Source organism: Perognathus longimembris, chromosome 10, assembly GCF_023159225.1.
Source record: "Perognathus longimembris pacificus isolate PPM17 chromosome 10, ASM2315922v1, whole genome shotgun sequence".
NCBI lineage: Eukaryota > Metazoa > Chordata > Mammalia > Rodentia > Heteromyidae > Perognathus > Perognathus longimembris.
The window spans coordinates 44,351,043-44,376,693 of NC_063170.1; the positions used below are offsets into that span (position 1 = coordinate 44,351,043).

Below are 25,651 nucleotides of genomic sequence, written 5' to 3' on the forward strand. Positions count from 1 at the left end.
TAACAGGGCTCTTTGTTCAAGACACATGTCTTTTTAAAAAATTGTTATTATAAAGTGGATGTACAAAGAATTAACAGCTACATAAATCAGGTAAAGAGTAAGTTTCTTTTTGGACAATGTCACCCTTCCCTCACTCTCTCCCAGTTTTTCCCTCCCATTGTGTCATTTTTTTTTCTTTTTCTTTTTTCTCCTCCTGAGGCTTGAACTCAGGACCTGAGTACTGTATCTGAGCTTTCTTTTTTACCTCAAGGCTAGCACTCTACCACTTGAACCACAGCTCCACTTGACCTTTTTGGAAGTTAATTGAAGATAAAAGTCTCACAGACCTTCTTGCCCAGGATGGCTTTGAACCACAGTCTTCAGGTCTCAACCTCCTGAGTAGCTAAAATTCCACATGTGAGCCACTGATGCCCAGCAAGACATACATTTAGTGAGTAGCAAAGCCAGTATGTGGACCAAGACTAAGTGACACCTAAATAAGTATTTTGAATAATCTAAATACATGGTGAAGTACTCCTTGAATGGTCACTGCTTTCAGAATGAAGACTCAAGTTTGTTCATTAAAATGCTTACACAACCACATTCTTCAAAGAAACTTTACTAATAAATACAACATCATCTCTGTCCTTCCATTCTCAACTATTTTCTGGATTAGCACAATCTGGAGAATTTTTTTTTTATGTTCTCGGGTGGTTTGTAAAGAAAATGGCAGAGAGAAAAAGGGTGTGAAGATTTTATTTACATTTTATACCAATTAATTCCTTGGAAATCTAATTATTTTGGAATTTTTCAGCAAAATTTTGATATGACTTAAAGCTCATGACAGTGAAGGAAATGAGACTAGTGATTTTTGACAATCAGATTATTTTATTTCAGGGAAGAAAATTAGTTTTCTCTAGGACAAACAGAGGAAGCAAAACTTTAACAACTTTTGGCTTTGAACTTCAGGAAGCCCTAAAATTCCTGAAAGTGCATATTAAAAAAGAAGAAAGAAAAAAGATGTAATAGATTAATATAATACAAGACAAAAACCATATGGTTATCTCCATGCAGAAAAAGCATTTGAAAAAAATCCACTATCATTTGTAATAAAAAAAAATTCAAGCTAAGAATAGAACCTCCCCAGATTGATAAAGGATACACACACATACACACCCCTTCCCCCACATATCCACAGCTAATGTCATATGTAATAGTAAAAACATTGAATGCTTTTCTTCTAAGACCAAGGGCAAGGCCAAGATTCTGCTTTTAACATTTCTTGAGTATCTAGGATTATAGGTATGAGCCACTTGAGCTAGGCTCTGCTTTTAACACTTTTATCCAGCCTACTAAAATTTTTACTGCGGGAGCAATACAAAAGTAATAATAATTAGAGGCATCTAAATTATAAAGAAATAAGTAAGCCCATCTATATTTTAGATTACATAGTCCTATGTGAAAATCTAAAGAAATTTTACTAGAACAAATAAATGACTTCCGCAAGTATATAACATCAATACAGAATGTAATTGTATTTCTGTAGAATAACAATTAGAAATTGTATTATAAAAACTCCTTTACAGTAACAGTACAAACATTATACAAATAAATTTTACAGAAGAAGGCTTACACACTATAAACTATGAAATGTCACTAAAAGAAATTAAGGAATATCTAAATGAATGGGAAGACACTTCATATTCATGAATCGAAAGACTTGATATTGTCAAGATAGCCATTCTCACATTGATCTATAAATTCAAAATTGAGCGTGAGGGGCTAGAAACATGGATATTTTTGTTAATTTGCCCCCTTGAAACTCTAAAGGCCTGGGTATAAATCAAAGTCACATCTCTAGCTTATTCTGTTCTTTTCTTGCCACCTGGCGAGTGAGGTCTCATGTTGCAGTAGCAGTATCTACAGGCATACACATGTAGGATATGTGTATGTGTATGTGTCTGTGTGCGTGTGTGTACGTCCAGTGTGTGTGTATGCCCAAGATAAGTGCATTCATTCACTTGACACCATTGACTTCTCAGAATGGAGCCAGAGATGTCTTCTAAAACAATACCTGCAAATAAATGATCATCATCACTTGCTATCTTGTTAAAATGTAGGTTTAGTAGTTCTGAGGCAAGGCCTGGCCACCTGCATTTCTAACAAGCTCCTCGGATGATAACCAGCTGTTAGTGTGTGGATCATACTTAGAATAAACTAGGAAAGTTCAAGTATAGATCAGGGGTCACACTAAGTTGGTTCTAAGGGCAAACCAATGTGGAATAGGAGAGACATTTGTAGTAGTGAAAGAATGATAAGGATATCAACATAAGACTGGCACCCTGGTGATGGCTGATGAGAACCCAGTCAGCAGTGGTTATAGTAGTGGCTTCTAGAGAGCTTATAGTCTTTTTTTGAACTTAAATAATTGCATAACAATTATTGTAAATAATGGAGCATAACAGAGGTTTATATACAACACAGGTGACATAATAGACATGGTTGTTAATCCTTTGCTGGAAAACATTTCATGAACAAAGTAATGTCTAAGCAGAGCATGAGGGTATACACTAAATTTTTCAAGCAAAGAAGCAGTAGGACACAAGGAATAACATAACTGTGGCAGATGTATTTTCCTAAGATATCTGCAGCAATATCTCTAGTCCTGCAAAACTTTCTAGAAACTTTTCACTCTTCTATCAAGAGGTTAGATTCAATTCTCTTCTTGAATCTGTGGGGATTTATAGAACTACTTCCACAAATACACTGTAGATAAATGACACTGTGTGTGATAGAATAGAACACATTAGGTATCTTTTGTTATATAGTAAATTATTCGAGAAGCCACATATTGAAGGATCGAATCTTGGAGTTTTTATTAGAGCACTAGCAGTCTGCAGGCAGCCAGTTGCTACAAAGGCCTGCAGCCCAGAAATACTCATAACACTAGCAGGAAACAGGCCATACAGGGAAGAAAGAACAAAAACAATACCAACAAACCAATCCAGCTCCTTTGGAGAGCTGACTTGGGACACTGTGATGACAGTAGACAAGCCAAGAGACAGGACACAGGATGTGAACATGGAGACATGTGGCATGGCATAATGGCGCCTGAGCTGGTCAGGGGGCAGGATCACAGGAAGCTCCCAGTCCCAGGCACTTGACTGACAGGTTCAGTAACATATAGGCCAAGTGCCTACCCCTGTCTCTTGGGATTCAGGAGCACCCATCACCTGGGGATGGGACTTCCCTTCCTCTAGGAATTCAGGCACGTCCATCAAGACAAGATGCCTGATCGTGAGACTCACCATGTGGCCAATGATGGTGCTGGACAGATCTGACCTCCACATTACACTTCCATTGACTTTCTTGAGATATCTGCTTTTAGAACCAAATTATCATGCTGTAAGGAAGCCAAGCAGCCTATGGGTCATTCTGGCACAAAGGAACTGAGATTCCCGCCCAAACAGCTGGCAACAACTTGCCAGCCATATGAAGGAGCCACTTGAGAACAGGGTACTGTCCCTGAGCTTTTTGCTCAAGGCCAGTGCTCTACCAGTTGAGCCACAGCTCCACTTCTGGCTTTTAGGTGGGTAATTTAAGATTAGAGTCTTATAGACTTTCCTGAATAGGTTGTCTTTGAACCATAATTCTCAGATCTCAGCCTCCTGAGTAACTAAGGGTTTACAGGTATGAGCCACCGGCACCCAGCTACCATTTTCTCCAAATTGTATCCAAATTTCAAAGTCTGAAGAGAAAGAAATAATTCTTACTTAAACCACCAATGTTTGAATGTCTTCTTTAATTTTTTTCTTTAACAATAGATTTCTGGAACAACATCTAAAAAGTAAAGAGGTGTGAAATAGCCTGGTGTTTTAAAAACATGTCACAAATAAGGTCATGTTCAAGCATAATTCAGCATTAAAAATAGAAACATAAAAATATGAACATGTTGGGAATGTTGAATTTGTTATGTAGAGGGAAAAAAGAATTTGGTAAACAGACTATTAGTGTAAATGTTATGAAGCTATACTATATAGTCAGTCATGCTTGGATTAATTATTCATGACTGCACCAGAAAATGTTATTGATGTAAATGTAAACATTTATATAATGAAAGGGCTTTTTTCTGTAATAAAGTAAATTTTTATTGAAAAAAAATACTGAGTAAAAGTGTGGCTCAGTAGTAAAACACTTAGGCCCTAGGTTTAATCCTTAGCACTGCAAAAGAGAGGGGGTGGGGGTGGGGGGGCACAGGGAGATTAACAATCTTCATTCACAGACCAGGTAGGTGCATAGTACATGTCGTGGGTCCCAGCCACTTGACAGGTAGATGTGAGAGAAATGAAGTTTGAGGCTTTAGGTTAATTCATGTAAAATTCACAGGAGACCCTATCTGAACAAACAAAACAAAACAACAAAAAGTGAAAATAATTGGGGTTAGGGTTCAAGTGGTAAAATGCCTGCCTAATAAGCATGAGGCCCTGAATTCAATCTACACACACACACACACACACACACACACACACACACACACACATCCACCCCCCCAACCCCACACACTATTTAGGTAGATGAACCTCAGTTAGACAGTGTGCAAAAGAAATAATTTTATTGTTTTCACTACCAAAGTGGAATAATTTCAGAAACAAATGAAAACCCCACCTGAATTCTCCTATGGCAGTTAAGTCTCTATATTCTTGGGATAAAAGTACATAATTCTAACTTGTCATCAATACCTTTGTTTCCCTCCCATAAACACACATTTCTGAGAAACAACCAGGAGTTTCTGAAAGAGGTAAAATTTATGACTGTTCTTTAAAGCTGACAAGCTTATTTCCTACAGGCCTTAGGAGTGCAAGATGCATGCTAAATTGAGAGGTAAAGATTTAAAATGCAGTGAATTGACATGGCAAAAGTGTTTCCTGTGCTCATTGGTCTCCTGCATTTCTTTTTCCTTTGACCTTAACCTAATGTGTAGTTGAAAAGCAATATTCCTATACAGCATGGGGAATTATATTTAGCATTTGGGAATGGCAGATTCCTAGGAGGGGGGTGGCAGGTGACAGATACCTTCCTCTGCTCTCAGCTGAGCCAGCTCCTCTTGGAATATCACATTCAGTTCCTGACATGATGTTTCATGAGAAACAGACAAATTAGAGTGTGTTTGGGAGAGAATGATTTAAATGATGAGAGAACAGAAATCCATGTCCTCAGGGAGACACCAAATTCTGAGCTATGTTAGCCATTTGGGGCGGGGGTGGCTTTTCTCTTATAATGCTGGTACCAGCTTGAACTCTGGGCTCTCATTCTTGCTTATTTGCTCACAGCTAGCACGCTACCACTTGAGCAACACATCTTTTTTGGGCAAGCCTAGCCTTTTGCTGGTTCATTGGAGATGGAGTTTTGCACTTTTCTGCCTGGACTGGCTTCAAACCATGATCCTCTGGGTCTCAGCTTCCTGAGAGGCTAAGATTACAAGTGGGAGCTAACAGTACCAGGCTACGTTAGTACTTTGTAAATAATAAGATACCCTTCCTGCTGACAGGCTATTAGCATTACTTCCTGGCCCCCAAAACAGTAAGAAAAGGTTTGGGAGCAAATTTGGGGATGAAGAAAGTTGAAGCTCTTCAGAGGTACAGTTAGCAGATAGGGGAGACAAGTGGCATCTTTTATTGAAGACATTCAAGCACATTTTCTGGAAAGATTTCTAAGTCAGATGGGATAAAATTCAACATCCTGCAATATTATTTCTGCTATTGTCAGAATTCTGACCTCCTTAGAAGCCTGCACCTTGGTCCCTCTGGGAGGCACCAGGTCTGCTCTCACTAGTGGTCAGAACATAGCCTATTTCATTCTTTCAACTTCTAGCCCCTGGAAGTGATGGTGTTTGAGAGGCCTGTAAAGCCTCTGAAATCCCAGAGGTAACATGCTCTCTAAATGCTGAGCTATTCCTCATTGAAGGGCCCAAACGCTCTGCACCAGCGCCCATGCAACCTTGCCACAGACTCTTCAAGTGTCACTTCCCACTCTGTCTGCTCCCCCAGCACAGCACTGCCCGCCAACTTCCTCCCTTTTGTGTACTGCACTGTGCAACTCCTGCCAAGGAGATTTTGTGGGCAAGTAGCTGTTAGTTCTTAGTCATAGATTTTCCTCTATGGACTGAAATAAATGTCTAGAGGGATTGAGTTGAAATAAATGTCTAGAGGGATTGAGTTGGAATAATCAGGAAGTAACATATTATTACTCTTGCTAAGATTGTCTTTCTCCAGAATGATTTGCTCTTTATCTTTAAGCATCTCTATACGTGTAGTCGTTTTTCCATATGGTCAGTTCCTGGGACACTCCTACCACCCCAGTATAGATCTTAGGATGAGACATATTACACTAGTGCTGTGGTCATTCCTTCCCTTTTCCCTATCTGTTCTTTCTTCCCTATGTGATTCTGTAACTGAGGGGTGAGAGTAGAAAGAGGAAAATAAAAATAACAGTTTCAAGTGTCATATGGAAGAGGAAATGGAAGGACTATGTAACATGGATTAACAACATTTTATAGCTGGCACGGTTGTACACACCTGCCATCTCAGCTACCCAGAAGACAGAAGTAGGAGGATCTTAAATTACTGGCCAGACACTATCTTAACTGTCCTAGCAACTTAGCAATACACTGTCTCAAAAGACAAATTGAATAGATTAAACAACGATTTGGTTTTCTATTTATAAGTAGTAAATTTAAAGAAATACTGTTGTAATTGAGCAATGACAATGTGATTGGTCATTTGCCATAAGATTTTCACTGATGAAAGTCTAGTATAGGGCTGGGAATATGGCCTAGTGGCAAGAATGCTTGTCTAGCATGCACAAAGCCCTGGGTTTGATTCCTCAGCACCACATATATAGAAAAAGCCAGAAGTGGCGCTGTGGCTCAAGTGGCAAAAAGAAGCCAGGGACAGTGCTCAGCCACTCAGTTCAAGCCCCAGAACTGGCAAAAAAAAAAAAAAAAAAAGTTCTAGTATGAAAATCAAAGGAAAAAATATCAAACACTGCTGCACAATACTTTCGTTACTCATTCAGTGTTACTTATAATTTACGAGAGGCATATATATAATATGACTATATTTACACATTTACATTGTGGGTCAATTGATATCTTACTCATTTAGTAGCTTTGGTAAAATTATGCTAAAGGTAGGCAAAATGAAGGGCAAAGCTACGTACCTGTCTGAATAAGTGGCTCAGAAGCTTCCCTAGAGTTACACTGTGTTGGAACAGTTCCGGGGCAAGTGAGTCAAATGAGGAGTTCTTCTATAGTTTTCAGAACATAGGACAGTGGTTTCTTTCTCTTTTCCTTAAAAAAAAAAAAAAAAGAGAGAGGAATGGCTAGGTGTGGTGGTCCAGGCCTGTAGCCTACCACTAGCATTTGGGAAGCTAAGACAGGAAGATTGTGTGTGTGTGTGTGTGTGTGTGTGTGAGAGAGAGAGAGAGAGAGAGAGAGAGAGAGAATTAACAGGGGTGCTAATATGTATACCATCATAATTTAAATGTCTGAGCAAGAATCCCAGCATTAGCTTTGACTCCAGGAAATCAGTATAATAAAAGTCAAGCACAGAACAGGATTGAACATATCCCCTATTAGGTAAATAGAACTATAGTCTGGATAGTGGCTATGAGCAGAAGAACTCAAAGCTCATAACTTAGGTTAGAGCTAAGGTGCTATGGAAATAGCCGAAGTCACTCTGCAAGAAAAACTTTCCTTATCAGTTGTGATGCTATCAGTTCTAGGTACTTTCAGCACTCATCTTAGTTTTTAAACCAAAGAGATGCCCTTCCCAGGCAGTCCTGGCAAGTAACAGACCATTTGTGGTATTAGGAAAATGGAGGAGAATGGAAAAGGAATAGGCCAGACTCATTATCAACAAGCCTCAACCATCAACAGGAGAGGACTGCTTACTGAGAAACAGGGAGGGGCACAAACCTTCTCCTGGGTTTGGAGGTTGTGCACAGGGGTGAATTTTGGGACTAGGCTTATATGGGGTCTGAGCAAGAAGGCAGAGGTTAATGAAGGAGCCACTAGGTCTAACAAGTTGGGCTTTTCTGTTTGGGCCACAAAGGGTGGTTTACAGCTGGGCCTCGGTGAATTGCCCTGCCTGCATATCAAAGGTTCGCAAATTGAGGTTTTGCATGGTGTCTGTATGGGCCTGAAGCAATAGGGTGGGAGTCAATCCTTCATATTTCATCTTTTTTTTTTTTTTTTTTTTTGCCAGTCCTGGGCCTTGGACTCAGGGCCTGAGCACTGTCCCTGGCTTCTTCCCGCTCACTAGCACTCTGCCGCTTGAGCCACAGCGCCGCTTCTGGCCGTTTTCTGTCTATGTGGTGCTGGGGAATCGAACCTAGGGCCTCGTGTATCCGAGGCAGGCACTCTTGCCACTAGGCTATATCCCCAGCCCTCATATTTCATCTTTGGGTACATAGAAAGAATGGGCCTAGAGGGGAGAGGCAAGTCCTTCATGTGGAACACCAGAATCTGCTAACTGAAGCCCAACATTTTTGGCAGTCTTTGCACAGGAACTGTCTTCTAGGCTGGGCCAGACTTCCTCAGAGCTGCACTGCAGCTTCCTCCCCACTTCTCCTTCCTCCCTTCTCTCTGGTCAAGATTTCAACCCTCAATTGGATGTAGCCTGAAGGATTTCCCTGCCACGTTTGCCTGCATTTATTTCTCATAGATAGACGAGAGAGAGAAAGAGAGAGAGAGAGAGAGAGAGAGAGAGAGAGAGAGAGAGAGAGAGAGAGAGAAAAGCAAGCATGCAGGCAAGGAAGGAGGGAGGGAGGGGGGAAAGGAGGAGACAGAAAGAAAAGAAGAGACCACTTGCATTTCTAACTTTATCTTGGTGCCTGCTTCCCTGAGGACTAAACCAAATAGAGGGAGATGGAAGGCTGTTTGAGGACATAAACTAAATAAGGCTAGTAAAAGATACATCACTGACTGTATGTTAGGAAAATGGAGGAGAATGGAAACGGCCTGACTCGATAGTCAACTGACAAGGGCTGTTTATTGATGAACAGCGAGGGGCACAGACAGTCCGGCCGGTTTGTGTGAGGGGGTGAAATTGGGACCAGGCTTAAATGGGGTCTGAGCAAGGAGGGAGAAGTTAAAGAAGGAGCCACTAGGTCTAACAAGTTGGGGCTTTTCTGTTTGGGCCACAAAGGGTGGTTTACAGCTGGGCCTCAGTGAATTGCCCTGCCTGCATATCAAAGGTTCGCAAATTGAGGTTTTGCATGGTGTCTGTATGGGCCAGAAGCAATAGGGTGGGGGTCAATCCTTCATAGTCCATCTTTGGATACATAGAAAGAATGGGCCTAGAGGGGAGAGGCAAGTCCTTTACTGTGGGACTGGACACCTGGTGCTACTGTCTCATTTGCCCTGATTTGCCTCACAGAGAACTCTAACATATGGCTCTGTAGAGTGTCAAAATAGTTTCTGGCCAACAGAAAAATGTAACAGAATAGACAGAAAGAAAGCAGAAAAGTATTGTTCTGCATTCACAGTTATGTCTGACCTTGAATATTTAAGCAGACTTAAAAAAAAAGAATCATAGCTGGGTGCCAGTGGCTCATGCCTATAATCCTAGCTACTCAGGAGGCTGGCATCTGAGGATCACGGTTAGAATCCAGTCCAGAGAGGAAAGTCCATGAGACACTTATCTCCAATTAACCACCAGAAAACCAGAAGTGGTACTGTGGCGCTAAGTGGTAGAGGGCTAGCCTTGAGTAAAAAAGTACAGGGGCAGCACTTAGGCCCTGAGTTCAAGTCTTATAACCACCACCAACAAAAAAATCACTGAGTTACATGTTTGTTTGTTTGTTTTGGCCAGTCCTGGGGCTTGAACTCAGGGCCTGAGCACTGTTCCCGGCTTCTTTTTGCTCAAGGCTAGCATTCTACCACTTGAGCCACAGTGCCACTTCTGGCTTTTTCTATATATGTGGTGCTGAGGAATCAAACCCAGGGCTTCATGTATATGAGGCCAGCACTTTACCACTAGGCCATATTCTAAGTCCCTGAATTACATTCTTTAAATTGGTAGATTATCTCTCAATAAAGCTGTAATTTAAAAAAAAATTATGTACCACCGAGTATAGAAGGTAGTACTAAAATAAATTTAAGACTGAATAAAGACAATAAATTCAGCCAACAAGATTTTTTTCCCTTTTGGTCACAAACACACAGACAGACCGACAGACACATACACATACACAGTACACACACACACACACACACACACACACACACACACACACACACACAAGGTTCTAGTTTTTCTTCATAGGAACCTGCAGAAGAATCAATGGGTTCTTAAAGTCCTGGAAAGTATTTTTTTTAGTGAATTTGTGGGAAGTAGTAAAGTGCTTATGCAAAGAACTTGTGTTTTACATAGCCTTTGAAGTCATTGTTTATATGAGTGACATGAAACAATGGCACGCCTCTTAGATTTCCATAAAAACTTGAGAGGGGGGAAACGGCTGGTAGAAAAGTGGATGCATTCTATTCATTGACCTGACCAACAGTTCTGGGCCACTTTTTCTTAGCCTAAAGTACAGATGTGGAGATAAGCTCAGTCCTAGAGGAGTTCACAGCAAGTTGAGCTCTCAGGCTTCTAAACAGTTAGGATGGGGGTGGGGGGTGGGAGGAGCAACTCAGAGTGGTGTCAGACTTGGGAGACTATTTGCAAGACAAAGAGACACACTTGCAGGGTCCTTAAATGCAGATTGGAGTGCTTATCAAAGCACTGGGAAGACTAGTAAGTAGTTCACTTTTGCTCTTTTTGCTTCAAGCTCAAATTGCTTACATATTTAACTTATTTAATCTTCTCTCTTAGGCTGCGTAAGAATGAGCTATTTAAATAAGCCCCATTTGTAGGGTAGGCATCTGAGGCAGTAAGAAGTTAAGCCACTGGCTCAGGATCACACAAGCAGGATCACAGTAGAGCCAGGATCTCAGATCCAGAAAGCCCGATTCTACAGTGTCAGGCCCAGACCAGGAATGGCTCCAACCACAATGAGTTTCCCGCCTTCCATCTTTGTTTCTTGCACAGGTTTCCCAAAGTCAAACGTACTTTTATGTATTACACGAATAGCATTATAACAAATATTACAAAGAAAGTCTCATCTACAATGTCACTGTTCAAGAAATCTCTAATTTACCTGGATTGTTCTCTTTCTGTTCTGACAGTCTTATTCCAAGCAGATTTCCCGCCCCCTCTTTTGGTGTTTAAGGATGGCCCTCCTTTTGTTCCATTACCTAGCCTCTGCTGTTTCTAGAGAACCTTTACTTCTTTCTCAGCACCCACGTATGCCCTTCCATTTGTGTTTCGGGGAAACTGGATATACCTTTATCAGAGTGAGTTGCGACTCCTTACCCTAAAGGGCATGAAGAATTTTTGATATGCAGCTGATTTGGTAAGGGGACATCAATGTTAGTGAGCAGGGAACAACGCATATTAATCATCTCATGCTGTATAACAAGTTGCCCTCAAAACTTGGTGGCTGAAGACAGCAAACTTTTTTTTCTATCTTTAAAAATTCTTAAAGTATTATATATATATATATATACATACATATATATATATATATATATATATATATATATATATATGGTGTTTATGTGGTACCAAGGAATAGAACCCAGGGCCTCATGCATGTTAGGCAAGTACTCTACCATTAAGCCACATTCTTTGCTCCTAGCAAACATTTTTTAATCTCAATCTCAAAGTTCAAGCATGGCTTCTTAGTTTAAGGTCACTCATGAGTTCGAAGATACGATGCTGATCAAGGTTTCATCCTCTAAAGGCTTGACTTGCTTTTTTTTTTTTTTCCTTGCCAGTCCCGGGGCTTGAATTCAGGGCCTGGGCTCAAGGCTAGCACTCTACCATTTGAACCACTGCACCACTTCCAGCCCTTTCTGTTTATTTGGTACTGAGGAATTGAACCCAGGGCTTCATGCATGCTAGCACTCTACCACTAAGCCACATTCCCAGCCCAGGCTTGACCTGATTTCTAGCTTGCTCATGGGGATGTTAGCAGGGGGCTTTGGTTCCTAGCCACATGAGCATCTTCATAGTGCTGCTCACAATAGGGCAGCTAGCTTCTGCCAAAGTAAGCCATGAACGAGGACAGAGTGGATGTAAATAAGATCGAAGCCCTAAAGTATTTATAAACTACTCAGAAGTAATGTACCATCACCTCTCAGTATAATACCAACCCTCAGATAATGTGAGAAGGGGACATTAGGGTGTGAATACCAGGAAGCAGGGATAGTTGGTAGACATCTTAGGGACAGACTGCCATATTTAAGCAGGAATAAGGGGGATAGAGAACAGCCACACTTTGGCGTTCATGTTTTAATTTATAAGGATGGAATCCCACTAGGTGCAGGTAGCTAATGCCTGTCCTAGCTACTCAAGAGACCAAGAGCTAAGGACAGAGGTTTGAAGCCAGCCTGGACAGGAAAGTCCTTAAGACTCTTACCTCCAATAAAATACCTCAAGGAGCTGTTCAAGTTGTAGAGCACTAGCCCTAAGCAAAAAACAAAAAACAAAAAACACCTCAGTGACAGTGACCAGACCCCGAATTCAAGCCCCAGGACTGGCACAAATAAAATAAAAATAACGGAATCATCTGACATTTTCCAGTGTGCAACAGAAGCAACCATCCATAAAAGCCCAGGTAACACTGACTAAATGAGGAGAGACTTAATTCTTTAGAACTCTTCTGTGCCCGATTAGACATTCATTCATTTATACAACAACCATTTCTTAGATATCTGGTGTATACTGTTGGGTCAGCACTGTACTAGGAAATAGCATCCTAAAGTCTCAAATCCAGTGGAACTTTGATTTGTCCTTCAGTGTTGCTCTTCTTTAGCATTCCAAACATTCTGGGTGACCACAGGGTGCCTATAGCCTCTCTCAAGACAGGCTTTAAGAAAAAGATCCCTGTCTGTCTTCCTGTTGTCTTGGGGTTCTACTCTATGGTAAACCTGAAAGAACAGAATGTTAATTGCAGGGAGTATAATTCAATCATTTAATAATACCTGTTTACGAGGTGCCCAATGAGAAAAGAAGCTGCATAAACTCGACTCTAGCAGCATGATATATTCTGTTGAAGCCTAGCCTAGGTCTCTCCTTACTTCCGCACCAAATGTCTTTCTCAATCAAATTGGAAAGGCAGTTGTGATTTTTACCTTCTCATAGAGCTGGAAGTAACAAAGTTAGGGAAAAAACCTTCAAAAATCATTCTCATTTGTCAGTTCTAGGGAGAAAAACATGGGGCCTCCTGAATTAAAGCCCAGAAATAAGAAAAGTAGAAAAGGAGTATGTTTATGATGACAGATTGATGGACCAGAACAGGAAATATAAGAAAGGTGAGCTATTTGTCTTGGAGACCAAGTTTTAGTCTTGGGGGAAAAGTAGCTGAGAAAATCAAATAAAAATCTATGACTGTAGCATGGAATTTTGGTAAGCTGTATAGAAGTTCACAGGTTGCGGAGTCAATATTGATTATCAGCTCCCCGCTACTTGGCATCTGTGTGATAGTGGGCAAGTAACTCAGGTCCTCTGCACCTCAATGCGCTCATCTGTACAATGGGATTGACTTAATAGAATCAATCTATGCAGTGCTTATGATCTTGCAAAGTAAAGTACCTTATAACTTAACCTAGCACAAACAAGAAGAAATTAGCAGGGCACTAGTGGCTCACCCCTATAATCTTAGCTACTCAGGAGGCTGAGATCTGAGGACTGCAGTTCAAAGCCAGCTCTGGAGGAAACTCCATTAGACTCTTATCTCCAATTAGCCACCAAAAAGCTGGAAGTGGAGCTGTGGCTCATGTAGTAGAGCACTAACTAGCCTTGAGCACAAATGCTCAAGGACAAACTGCAAGTTCTGAATTCAAGCTCTAAAGCAAACACACAGACACATAGACATATACACACACAGACACACACGCACAGAACAAATTAAGTAAGTACTAATAATTATTGAAGAAATTAGAATTATGGCCTGGTGCTGGTGGCTCATGCCTGTAATCCTAGCTATTCAGGAAGCTGAAATCTGAGGATCACCATTCAAAACCAGCCAGGGCAGCAAAGTACACAGAAAAACAGAAATAGTGCTGTGGCTCAAAGTGGTAGAGCATCTGCCTTGAACAAAAAGAGCTCAGGGACAGCAGCCAGGCCCTGAGTTCAAGCTCTTGACCAATTAAAAAAGAAAGTGTGTGTGTGTGTGTGTGTGTGTGTGTGTGTGTGTGTGAGAGAGAGAGAGAGAGAGAGAGAGAGAGAGAGAGAGAGGAAAAGGAAGGAAAAGAAATTAGAATTATGTTTTATTTGGTCACCAACTAAAAGAAGTCAATTTTACTCACTTACCTATTATGTATTGTGTATCTATTAGCCAACAATATCCTTTTCCTTGAGGTACTTACATGTTTGTGTGTTGTGGGGATGAGGAGAATGGAGAACAGAAAAGGAAAAAGGAGATTGAAATTGAAAGGAAAATTATCCCAGAAGAACCACAGACCATCGGCGAAGTCACGTAGAGCAAAAGCGTTTATTGCCAGCAGGACTGGCAAGGCCAAGTTCCCACAGAGGAAAGGAAAATGGCACCTGAACTCTCTCTCGGGGGGGGGGGGGGGGGGGGGGGGTCTTTATACCCTCATGCAACTAAGGTGGGAGGTGCTCCGCCTGCCCCTCAGGTATCATCAGCCAGGGGCGGAGTCGCATTGCTAAGGGCAGACCTTATGTATGAGCCAGGGGACATTCTATAAGCTTACAGAAATAAACACATAAAATTATATCCAGTGATAATCATGAGACAAATAAAGAAGAAGAGGGAGATAGGATGCTCTGGAGGAGTGGTAGGTGGGAAGAACATTCAGAGACAAGAAATCGAAGTCTTGAGGCTGAGGAATGCTTAATGTGTTCCATTACAGTGAGGTCAATATAACTGGAGGGAGGGAAGGATGAGGTAAAATTGTACAATGGGAAGCCAGAGGGGACCAGGTTGAGGTGTCTGGTTGGGTCTTGGAAATAAGTTTGGCTGTTGATCTAGGACATTTTGAGATAGGGAGAGACATAACCTATGTTTTAAAAATCCATTCTGGCTGCTGTTTGTGTGTGGTGGTGGTAGGCAGAAGTAGAAAGATCGGGTAGGATATTATTATTAAGACATCCCCGTAGCTTGGACTAGGATTTAAGCAGTAGGGAGGGAGGGGAATGGGAAGAACAGACACTTTCAGGAGATAGTTTTTGCAAGCAGAGTGAACAGAACTGGTTGATGAAGTGGATATCCAGTGTAATGCTGAGAAGGATCAGGAAAAGGGAAGTTCTGTGAGAATGAATTTTTCTCCTTTATCCAAAAGTATATTCCAGAACTCAGTAAATAAACAGTGAGTACCTGGTAGTTAGCAGATTCCTTGAATAAATGTAAAAGGTGTCTCTGATTTGTAGTATTCCTTTTGTGAACTTAGTAAATAGTGGTTAAAATATTTACAGAAAAATGAGAAGTACTGTTGCAACACAGTTCCAGCAAAGCAGTGAAACTTCTGATGGAAGCTGATATTACTGCATCCCTGTTCCCAGCTGACTAAAATCAACCTGAGACTGCTTGTAACAGAGGAGTACCTTGTTATAAAACATTTACTGTAAACAAACACAAATCAACAGTATACAGAAGAACATATACAATAGTAGTTTGGAGATAAGCCTAAGAAATGAGAGGCCGGGGTCCTCCTTTAGTGGTAGAATGAATATACTTACTTAGCCCTGGGTTCAATCGAGGGGAAAAAAAGTTGTAAAACACATGCAAGGTTCTGTTATTTTTATATTCTTGAAATATAACCAGTAAAACGAGAAGAGTGATATATGTAGAGATTGCATGAGGAAAAGTTGATTATACACACATTCTAGGCAGTCTATGAAATGCTCTATTTGGTCATATCCCCAATATTTAATAGTATGATGCATTCTGTGCCTTATTTTTCTACTACTGTATCTACTAATACACTATACCAGGTGATAGACATAAGTGGCTATATACCTGATGGAACTAGAATACACTTATTTCTACTACTCCAATATATAGAATTTAAGGGTTAAGAGACCTGTTGACATGAGTGACACACAGAAGTGACCCACAAAACGGCTCCATTTCCCCTCAGTGATGATTTATAGAGGCTGAACACCAATACTTGCTTTTGGCAATTTTCTTGTAGAAGGCAATTGTGCAGGGATCTTCTGTTCTAACTACCGGACCATTCTTGCTCGTCTCCTGGGGTCTCCTTACACAGATTTCCTCAAGTTCCTGTGGAACCTGGTGGGCTTGAGGAATCTGGCAGACTGGTATTCCTCACCTCATTATGTATCCAACTAGATTATGTTCAAGTAATTTAGGTTATACAAGGTCTGTCCCTTTCCTTGGGGTGAGTGCTGGGGTGTGTGTCTATCTTCAGCCATGTCTGCTCAGGGCAATCTTCTCACAAGAGCTCCAAAGTCTGCAGAGCAGAAGTTTAGGAGCAGTGATAACACTCAAGTGGGCAAAAAGGCGGGAGCGGGAGTCGGGGGGGGGGGGTGGTGGTTCATGGAATTGAGAAAGCATGCAGGCCGTCCACGGTACGGCTGCGGTTCCCACACCCTTTCATCTGTGCTTCCCTACTCCCTCATTCAGAGCTGTGTCCCCAGGGTCTTCCTATCCCTCCAAAGACCCCCCTCAAGATGGCAAGGCTAAGTGGCCTGAGCATTTTGGTTCGAGGCGGGAGGACTTGGGTTGCTGCAGCGTCCGGTGGAGTCAGGCTTACCCCGAGCCAACTCTTTCCAAGGCCAAGGTGAAGTTTCCCTCCCCTGGGCGCCCGTGGGCACCACGCGCCCGGGAGCTGGGCGTAAGGTGTCAGCCGGGACCTGGCGGGCGCCTCGAGGAGCGTTGGAGTCCAGGACTGCGGTGGGTCGGGGTATAAGCCCACCACCCCGCCCCTTCACCTTTCTTGGGGCGATCTCCCACCCCCTAGCCATCGCGTGTTCCTTTAATGCGCGTGCTCGTCAAGGTCCCCGCGTCCCCTCCCCTCCAGCCGCCCCGTCAGCTTCGACTCCCCCCCACCCCAACCTCTCACTGTCCCCGTCGCTCCTTCCCCGCGTGACGCCCCTCGCCCTGCACGCTCCGCGGCCCCCCCCCCCCCCCCGGCCGCAGCGCGGGACTCAGCTGTCACTTTACTTTTCCGTCCGTCCACTCCCCCTCTTCGCTCTCCCTCCTCCCTCCCCACTCCGCCCCACTTTACCCCGCCCGCCAGCAGGCCCCGCGGGGCAGCCCGCTCGTGCGCGCTCCCGCTCGTGCGCGCGCCCCGCCCCCGCCCCCTCGCGGCCGCGCGCCGGCGGAGGAGGGGCGAAGGGGCGGGGGGAGCGCGCGGCGCCGCACGGCCGACGTGGGGCTCGCGCTCTCGCGGTCTCTCCCGGGCGGGCGGGCACGCGGGCACGCGTACTGGCGGGCGCGCGCACGGACGGCCGGGCGGCGTTGGCTCCCGGCGGTGGTGGCTTCACTTTCCAGGACTGAGGGGCGGTCAGAGCCGCAGCCGCAGGCAGCAGCCTCGAGAGCCGGAGCTGGAACGGCCGGGGGCGGCGGCGACGACGGCGGCGGCGGCGGACCGGAGGGTGAGTCCGGGGCGGGCGCGAGCGCGGCGGGGGAACAGGCGTGGCCGGGAGGTCGGGTGCGTGGTGCGTGGGTCCGGCTCCCGGTGACTCGACGGTGTTGCGGGAACGTCCCTGTCCCTGGGCCCTCCCCCTCCCAGCCCCCTTCCCCCGCGTCCTCGGGCTTCGCGGGCGTCCGCGACCTGTGCCTTCACCCCTCCCTCAGGTACGGGCTGGGGCCGCGCCGGTGTCCCCGCCGCCCCGCGGGCGGGCTCCCCTCCCCCTCCCCTCCCCTCCCCCCCCTAGCCGTGGGGCTCCGCTCGCCCGGCCCGCGTCCTACTTCTCCCCCGCGCGCCCCGCGCCCCCTCCGCAGAGCCGCCCGCCCCGCTTCTCGCCCTTTCCACCCCTCCCCCCTCCTTCCCATCCTCACCCCCCCCCCCCGCCTCGTCCCTCCCCGCCCTTCTACCCCCATTGCTTCTCAGTTCCCCATCCTTCGCCACCCTCCCGACCCTCCCCTCTCCCAGCCGCATCCTGGAACTAAGTCTTTGCAAAAAAAAAAAAAAAAAAAAAAAAAGAAAAAGTACGGGATAAACGTCTGGGTGGAAAGTGCCCGGCTCGCTCCTTCGCCGTGCTCCTTAATTGCATAATTGCTGCACATGGTGTCTCTCCCGGCCCCTGCCCGGTCCGGCCCCGCGGGCCCCCGGCATCCCGGTCGGAGGAGACCTCGTGGGGGTGTCTTTCTGTGCTCCCTCGAGTGGGATGTGTGCTGTACTGGTCTATTGTGATGCCCCGGTGCTGGCTACAGTTTGGATCCCAAGCCCATTTTCCTCTGGTTTCTTCTCTGCACCCCCCACTGGCCTGATTTGAAACTAGATTTTTTCCCCCCCATCTCCCCCACCCCCTCTGCTCCCCTCTCCCCTTTCCCTCTACGTATGTTTTCATCCTTTTTGCCCTTTATTACTTTTAATGAAGATGAAGCATGGCCTCTTATGGGTCTCACCGCTACCCCCCTTCCCCCCTTCCCCCCCTCCCCTTGCAAACAGAAATGCCCAATCCATCTTCCCTAAAGGAAATTAAGGCCGCTTTATTTAGGAAGACATCATCCTGTGCTCCTTAGCTGTTAGACACGTTTGCAATGTTTTCAAGATCCACCGTGGGGTTTTTTTTATTGTGTGTTCTTGAGTGTCTCTTCAGATATATATTTTTTAAAGTACAGAAAGAAATCCTAGGACTTATCCTCTCATCATCCCAATGTCCCCAAGGATTTTTAAGCGCTTCTTAGTTTTCAATCTCTGATTATTTGAATAGTCCATGCCTGAGGATGTGATCCTTGGTCTGGATACTAGGAATCTTAAGTGTTTGTCTTTACTCAGACAATTTGGATCCTTCCTGGAGCTTTGGGGTTTCATGTGTCCGCAGATGAGGAAGATGGAGTGCTTTCATATATCATAACCTTGTTCTGTCTCCCGTAGGATGCAGTACATTTCCCCCCAAATCAGGTGTTGTACTAAAGGTTTTCTGTTTAAATATCCTTTCAGTTAAGCTAAATGCTGGATATTTCTAGGTGTTGTGCATATAAGTTACTTCATTTTACATTTTAGAAAAGTTTAGAAACGTGACTAGGAAGACTGCGACATAGATGACAGAATTAAATGTTTTTCTTTAATAAAAGCGCACATGAACAGTTGTTTTTGTGGTTTTATGCTGTAAGACATTATTAGAAAGCTTACCTCAGTAGTGTGGGCTTATGAAGGGACTATCATTTTTATGTTGTTGATAGTATTTATAGCCAAACGATTTCATCTTTAGTGTTTATAATAGCCAAACCATTTAATCTTTATGGAAGGTGTGCCTTTCATTCACTATATGTAGCTAATTTCCAGACTGTAGTTCCAACAAAAATAAGTAATACAAGCTTAGACAGTTTATAAATTTAAGATGGAACAATATGTAAACTCTTTAAAATATAACATACATTACAAAATCCACATTATGGCTTAATGTTTCAATGAATATGAGTTACAAATGTCATTGTGTTTACCTTAATATCTTTGAAACTGCCATTGGAGAGTTATTATAACCCTGGAATTTATCTTTCTTCTAGATTTCATAACTAGATCAGATAAGCTATTTGGGAATCAATTTTTAAATATTAATTCAGAAAATAACATTAAAAAATTAAATTTAGGTGCTTTTATTCATTGGTAATTTAAAGAGACAAGGAACCAAAATTATAGTTGAAATGATTTCTTCATAAGAATTGGTTGTACCTAGATATACAATTTTGTCTCATATTTCTTCTGTAATCAGGCATTCAAAAACTAAATCCAGTAGAAATTCCTTATATTTTTGATATTTGAAAAAGATACAAATACTTTAAAAGTTTTTATATTGTTATCAGTGGCATCAGATGAATTTATTTCTTATAGAATAAGGTTTGGTTGAAGGAAGATATGTTAAAGCAGAAGTGGAAATGATATTTTGTGTTTTTTTTTTGCCATTTGTGGGGCTTGAACTCAGAGCCTGGGTGCTGAGGGCCTAGGCACTGTACCTGATCTTTTTCGCTGTACCACTTGAGCCATAGCTCTAGGTCCAGGGTTTGTTTTTTTTGTAGTTTATTGGCAATAAGGGTCTTGTGGACCTTGCTGCCTAGACTGGATTTGAACCAAAATCCTTAGGTCTCAGCTTCCTAAATACAGGGGTTGCCACTGGCGCCCAGCAGGAAAGAATTTTTTAAGCTATGAAACTGCAGAAACGATGCTTCTTTTTAATACTTGAAGTACTTGTAATATTTTAAAATGCTTTATGCCCTGATGCTTAGGGCTGGAACCAAGGCCCTCTCACATGCTAGGGAAATGGTCTATCACTGAGCCATACACCACACTCTTAATACTTTTTATTTTTTTATTTTTTGCTGGTCCTGGGGCTTGAACTCAGGGCCCTGAGCACTGTCACTGGCTTCCTTTTGCTCAAGGCTAGCACTCTACCACCTGAGCCACAGCGCCACTTCTAGCCGTTTTCTATATATGTGGTGCTGGGGAATCAAACCCAGGGCTTCATGTATACAAGGCAAGCTCTCTTGCCACTAGGCCATATTCCCAGCCCCCCCCCATAGTAATTTTTAATAGTTTCTCAGACTAATCTTTATTGTAGTTTTCTGATGTTGTACAGTATCTTAGGAAATTTCAGTTTCAGATTATGGCTCAGTATAGTATTTGGTTAGTTTTCCTCAATAGCTGTGTAATCATGACATTATTACTATGTAAATGCATGTCAGTAAGAATATTGAGACAAATGTATAGCTTTATAACTAATGTGGTAAACAACCGAAACTTGGTGTCATTTTTTAAATCATAGTTATTTATAGCTTCAGTATAACAGTGTTATTTCATTTAGGTTCCTATGTATTTGTCACATAATGGATTGCTTCTAGTTTAAGATATATACAGTGATTTTTCACTCATTTCACATTTCTTACAATATTGTCGGCAGCATTTTGCTATAACTGAGCTTCTTTCCCTCAGAATTATTCGCTTTTCATTTCCACATACATCTGCTCTTTCTATCATGTAATTATGAACACATTTAAAAGGTTTTAAACTTTTGATGTTTAACTGAAAGAAATAAGCTGGAGAAAAACTAGTACTAAATTCAATAATGATAATTTAAAATGAAATAAGAATGAAGAAGTAATCTCAGAAATATACTTGGACTTTTAAAGCCAGACCTGAAGCATACTGATATAAATTTCAGTATTCTATTAAGTGACTTTATTGCTCATAAAAGATGTCATAGCTGTGGAGACCGATAGTCTCCATTTACAGAATAAGTAGAGACAGCAGTCAGATTTTCTATCACTGTGTTTCAGAGCAGTTTGGGCAGACTGATTTTTCTGGCATGAGGGAAGAGAGCTGTCAGGGTTGAGAGTGATGATGTGTGTGGTGTCTGAAGGCATTCAGTATTTTCTTCTGGTCATTCACTTCTCAGTCCTTTTCTCATTCTTCCAGTGCTTTTTATAGTACTTTTTGGTTTATCTTATAAAATTTGCAATCAAAGATATGTCTTATAAAATTGAAAGCTAAGTAGGTCGATTTGCTATCCCTGTGGGAATTTATTATTTTTTTTAACCTGTTCTTATTCATGAACATGTCAGAGATGATTGTATTTCTAGTCTAAATTTGATTAGGAGTAATCAAAAAGTATCTTTTTAAAACAGGATTTGTTCAGTTTATCTTCTTTAAAAGTTTTTTTTTTTCTTGTCAGCAGTGGTGCTAATTGAACAAAGGTAGTTTTGTTTTTCTGGGAAGGGAGCTATCTAGAACTCAAAGTGATTATTGGTGACAGTACTACATGGCTAGGATCTGGCCATCAATTCTATCAGCACAGTCCTGGATTTGTCAGCTAAGTAAGTCATGGTTAGGAATAAAGTCACAATAATCAAACTCAGAAATTAAGATAGAATAAGAAGAAGAGGCTGTCCCTTTTCACATATGATTTTTTTGTGTGTGTGTCTGCTATCTATAACAGCTACCTTGGAATCAAGATAGTGAGGAATTATAGCTGGTAACCGAGCTGCTTGGGAAGCATGAACTTAGAGCAGAGGGAATTTCAAAGCCTTGAGGGATATTTCATTCACACTGAAAAAAAAAAAAAAAAAGAATTCTTCAGTGTCTTTCATCTCTATCTCTTGTGAAACATCACTGCTCAGTATATAGCTAGGTCAGTGTTATACATGCTCCAGTTGTTGTTTTTTTAATTGAGAATCATATAACCTCTGTGTTCTGTTATCACAAAGGTTGCTTAAAGTAATTTATCAGTTTAGAAGATTTTAACTTTAGCTGGGCTCTGAGAAGGTACTGATCGGATATGGATATGGCAGTGCCCACCAGCCCCCCCCCCCCCCCAATTTCTCTGTTGTAGTGGGTATTTGCACTGACCTCTTTTATACTACTTGTACTTAGTAGGTTGCCTTATTTACTAGTCCAAGTTTCTCACTGGGCCCAAAGGGCTTAAGCCCATTAGCTAGTAGAGAGTAAGTTCCCAGTCCTTTTTTTTTTTTTTTTTTCAAACCACAGCTGCTTTGACATATAATTCAAATTAGAAAATTTTAACCCCTTTTCCCCCTTCCCTCATTTTATTGGTTGCTGAGAATGGAACTCCAGTCCTTACACATGGTCTCTACCACCAAATTACATCTCTAGGTCCTAATTCATCCTTTTAAAACATCTAGCTCTGATTTTTAGGATATTTACAGAGTGGTTTGCCATCACCACTGTTTAACTTAAGAACATTTTTATGACCTGAAAAGGGAACTTTAAAACCAGGCCCAGGTGACTAGCACTCAGCAGACTGAGATCTGAGGATTGCAATTTGAAGCCAAGCCAACATAGGCAGGAAAGTCTGTGAGACTTTTCTGTCCAATTAACCACCAAAGCTGAAGGTAGTACTGTGGCTCAAGTGGTAGAGTGCCAGCCTTGAGGGAAAAAGCTAAATGACAGGCCTGTAGCCTTGAATTCAAGCCCCTGTAACTTTATACTCATTAGCAGTTACCCCCTTCTCGAACTTCCTTCATTCTTACCTCAATGTCTCTATGGATTGACCTGTTCTAAACATTTCATATAAATGGACCCGCAGACTTTGTGGTTCTTTGCAACTGACTCTTTCAGTTAGCATAAAAATTGAAGATTTGTCCTTTTAGCTTGTGTATACTGTACTTCATCCCTTTTTTTGGCTGAGTAATAAGTAATACTGTGTTATACATGGGTATACCATATTTTATCTGTTCACTAGGTAGTGAACATTTGAATTGTTTTTACTTTTTGTCTATGGTGAATAATGTTGCTACCAATGTTTTTACAGACATTTTGCTTGGGTGAATAAAAGTTTTTGGCAGTCCCTAAATCTGTATATTTTGTCAGTGACCAACTTCCATTTTATACTGAATTCTACTTACTCTGTTTTTAGGTTCACTTTCTCTGTATTCTGGAAGTGTACTTTATTGTAGTCCTTCCCATAGCTGAATAAATGACTTCTGACTTTTTAATACAGGATCTAAAATGTCCACTGAAGCTCAAAGAGTTGATGACAGTCCCAGCACTAGTGGAGGAAGTTCTGATGGAGATCAACGGGAAAGTGTTCAGCAAGAACCTGAAAGAGAACAGGTGCAGCCCAAGAAAAAGGAGGGAAAAATATCCAGCAAAACAGCTGCTAAATTGTCAACTAGTGCTAAAAGGTATTTTAGTTACCATATCGATTTATCTTCTTATGATCCAGTTTTTTTTTTCTTGCATTTAGTCATTTTTTCTGGAATGTGGGTCATGAAGTTGGAGCAGTTTGTATTCCATGGTTTTAATTGTGGAAAACAAGTTAGTCAAGTTGCCAGATAACAAAATACATATCTATTCTTGTTTATGTGGTTTTGTATCTTTTTTTTTTTTTTTTTTTTTTTTTGGCCAGTCCTGGGCCTTGGACTCAGGGCCTGAGCACTGTCCCTGGCTTCTTCCCGCTCAAGGTTAGCACTCTGCCACTTGAGCCACAGCGCCGCTTCTGGCCGTTTTCTGTATATGTGGTGCTGGGGAATCGAACCTAGGGCCTCTTGTATCCGAGGCAGGCACTCTTGCCACTAGGCTATATCCCCAGCCCCTAAGATTGTATTCTTTTTACATGGTTTTAATTGTGGAAAACAAGTTAGTCCATGCCAGATAACAAAATACATATCTATTCGTTTTGTATCTTGTTAGGGGAGCATATACAGGACATGTGTGCAAGTATGATGGTTTGGCTCATGGTTACTTAGCCATAAGTTTTTTTGTTTGTTGTTCAGTAATACAAAATAAAGATTAGAATCTTGCTAGGCACTGTTGGCTTATACTTGTAATGCTAGCTACTCAGGAGGCTGAGATCTGAGGATTGTGGTTCAAAACCAGCCTGGGCAGGAACATCTGTGGGACTCTTATCTCCAGTTAATTACTAGAAAACCTGGTTGTGGTGCTATGGCTCTATAGAGCACTAGGTAGCCTTGAGCAAAAAAGCTCAGGGAGGAATAGTGCCCAGGACCTGAGTTTAAGCCCCACAACCTACAAAAAAAGAGGGAGGGGGGCTGGGAATATGGCCTAGTGGCAAGAGTGCTTGCCTCAGATACATGAAGCCCTAGGTTTGATTCCTCAGTACCATATATGTATAGAAAACAGCCAGAAGTGGTGCTGTGGCTCAAGTGGTAGAGTGCTAGCCTTGAGCAAAAAGAAGCCAGGGACAGTGCTCAGGCCCCAGGACTGGCAAAAAAAAAAAAAATTGAATCTGTTAAAGTAATTACAGGTAGTCTATTTTCTACTCCAGAAAAATAGTAAAGTAGCAAATTCAGAAATACTGCAGTTAAAATCAAATGCTCTTTGGTTTCAATAAGCAGAGGATCAGTCTTGATAAAGGTTTTTCTCTTTCCCTAGAGAATAGACAAATTTACAAAGTAGGTATTTGAATGCTTTTTCTGTTGCCACTTTATTCTCTTATGATGATTGGCCTGGTGTGCCATTCAGGCTTAGAGGGGATCTGTATTGATATGCTTACATTATGGAATATCTATTGGAAAATCATTTAAAATAAATTAAATTTAGTGGTCTTTCCTATGATTTTTGTGATTGTGAATAAAAGCAATCTGTAGATGTTAATTTAACTTCCATTACACAGCACATAACTTTTGGCCATAATGGAATGTCTGGACATTCCATTGGACATTGAATGTCCAATGCTAGCGCTACCTTTATTTGTTGTTGTATGATGTAGATGAGAGGGAACTCATTTTACAAAGATAGGAGACCTTGTTTTCCTCAAGTATCAATAACCTCAGGGTTGAGAAAGAAACCTCAGGTTTCTGGTAAGAAGTGTTGGAGTTATGATATAGTCAGCAGTCCATTCCAAGGGACTAACTATTCACTTTTCCTTTTCTAGGGTGTGTTCTGTTTCATGAATTATGTGAAAGCCCTGAATATTCAACCTAGGGTCGGAAGGCGTTC

General features: G+C 42.2%; 1 protein-coding gene across 1 annotated transcript in view; it reads left to right on the forward strand.

Annotated features, from left to right (window-relative positions):
* Positions 1–17,484: 17,484 nt before the first annotated feature.
* LOC125358655 (ubiquitin-conjugating enzyme E2 E2) overlaps positions 17,485–25,651 on the forward strand; it is a 223,539-nt gene continuing 215,372 nt past the window's right edge. The window contains exons 1-2 of the mRNA XM_048355951.1: positions 17,485–17,666; positions 23,691–23,874. Of these exons, the coding sequence (XP_048211908.1) occupies positions 23,699–23,874 (176 nt within the window). The 5' untranslated portion in view covers positions 17,485–17,666; positions 23,691–23,698. The remainder of the gene's footprint in view (positions 17,667–23,690; positions 23,875–25,651) is intronic.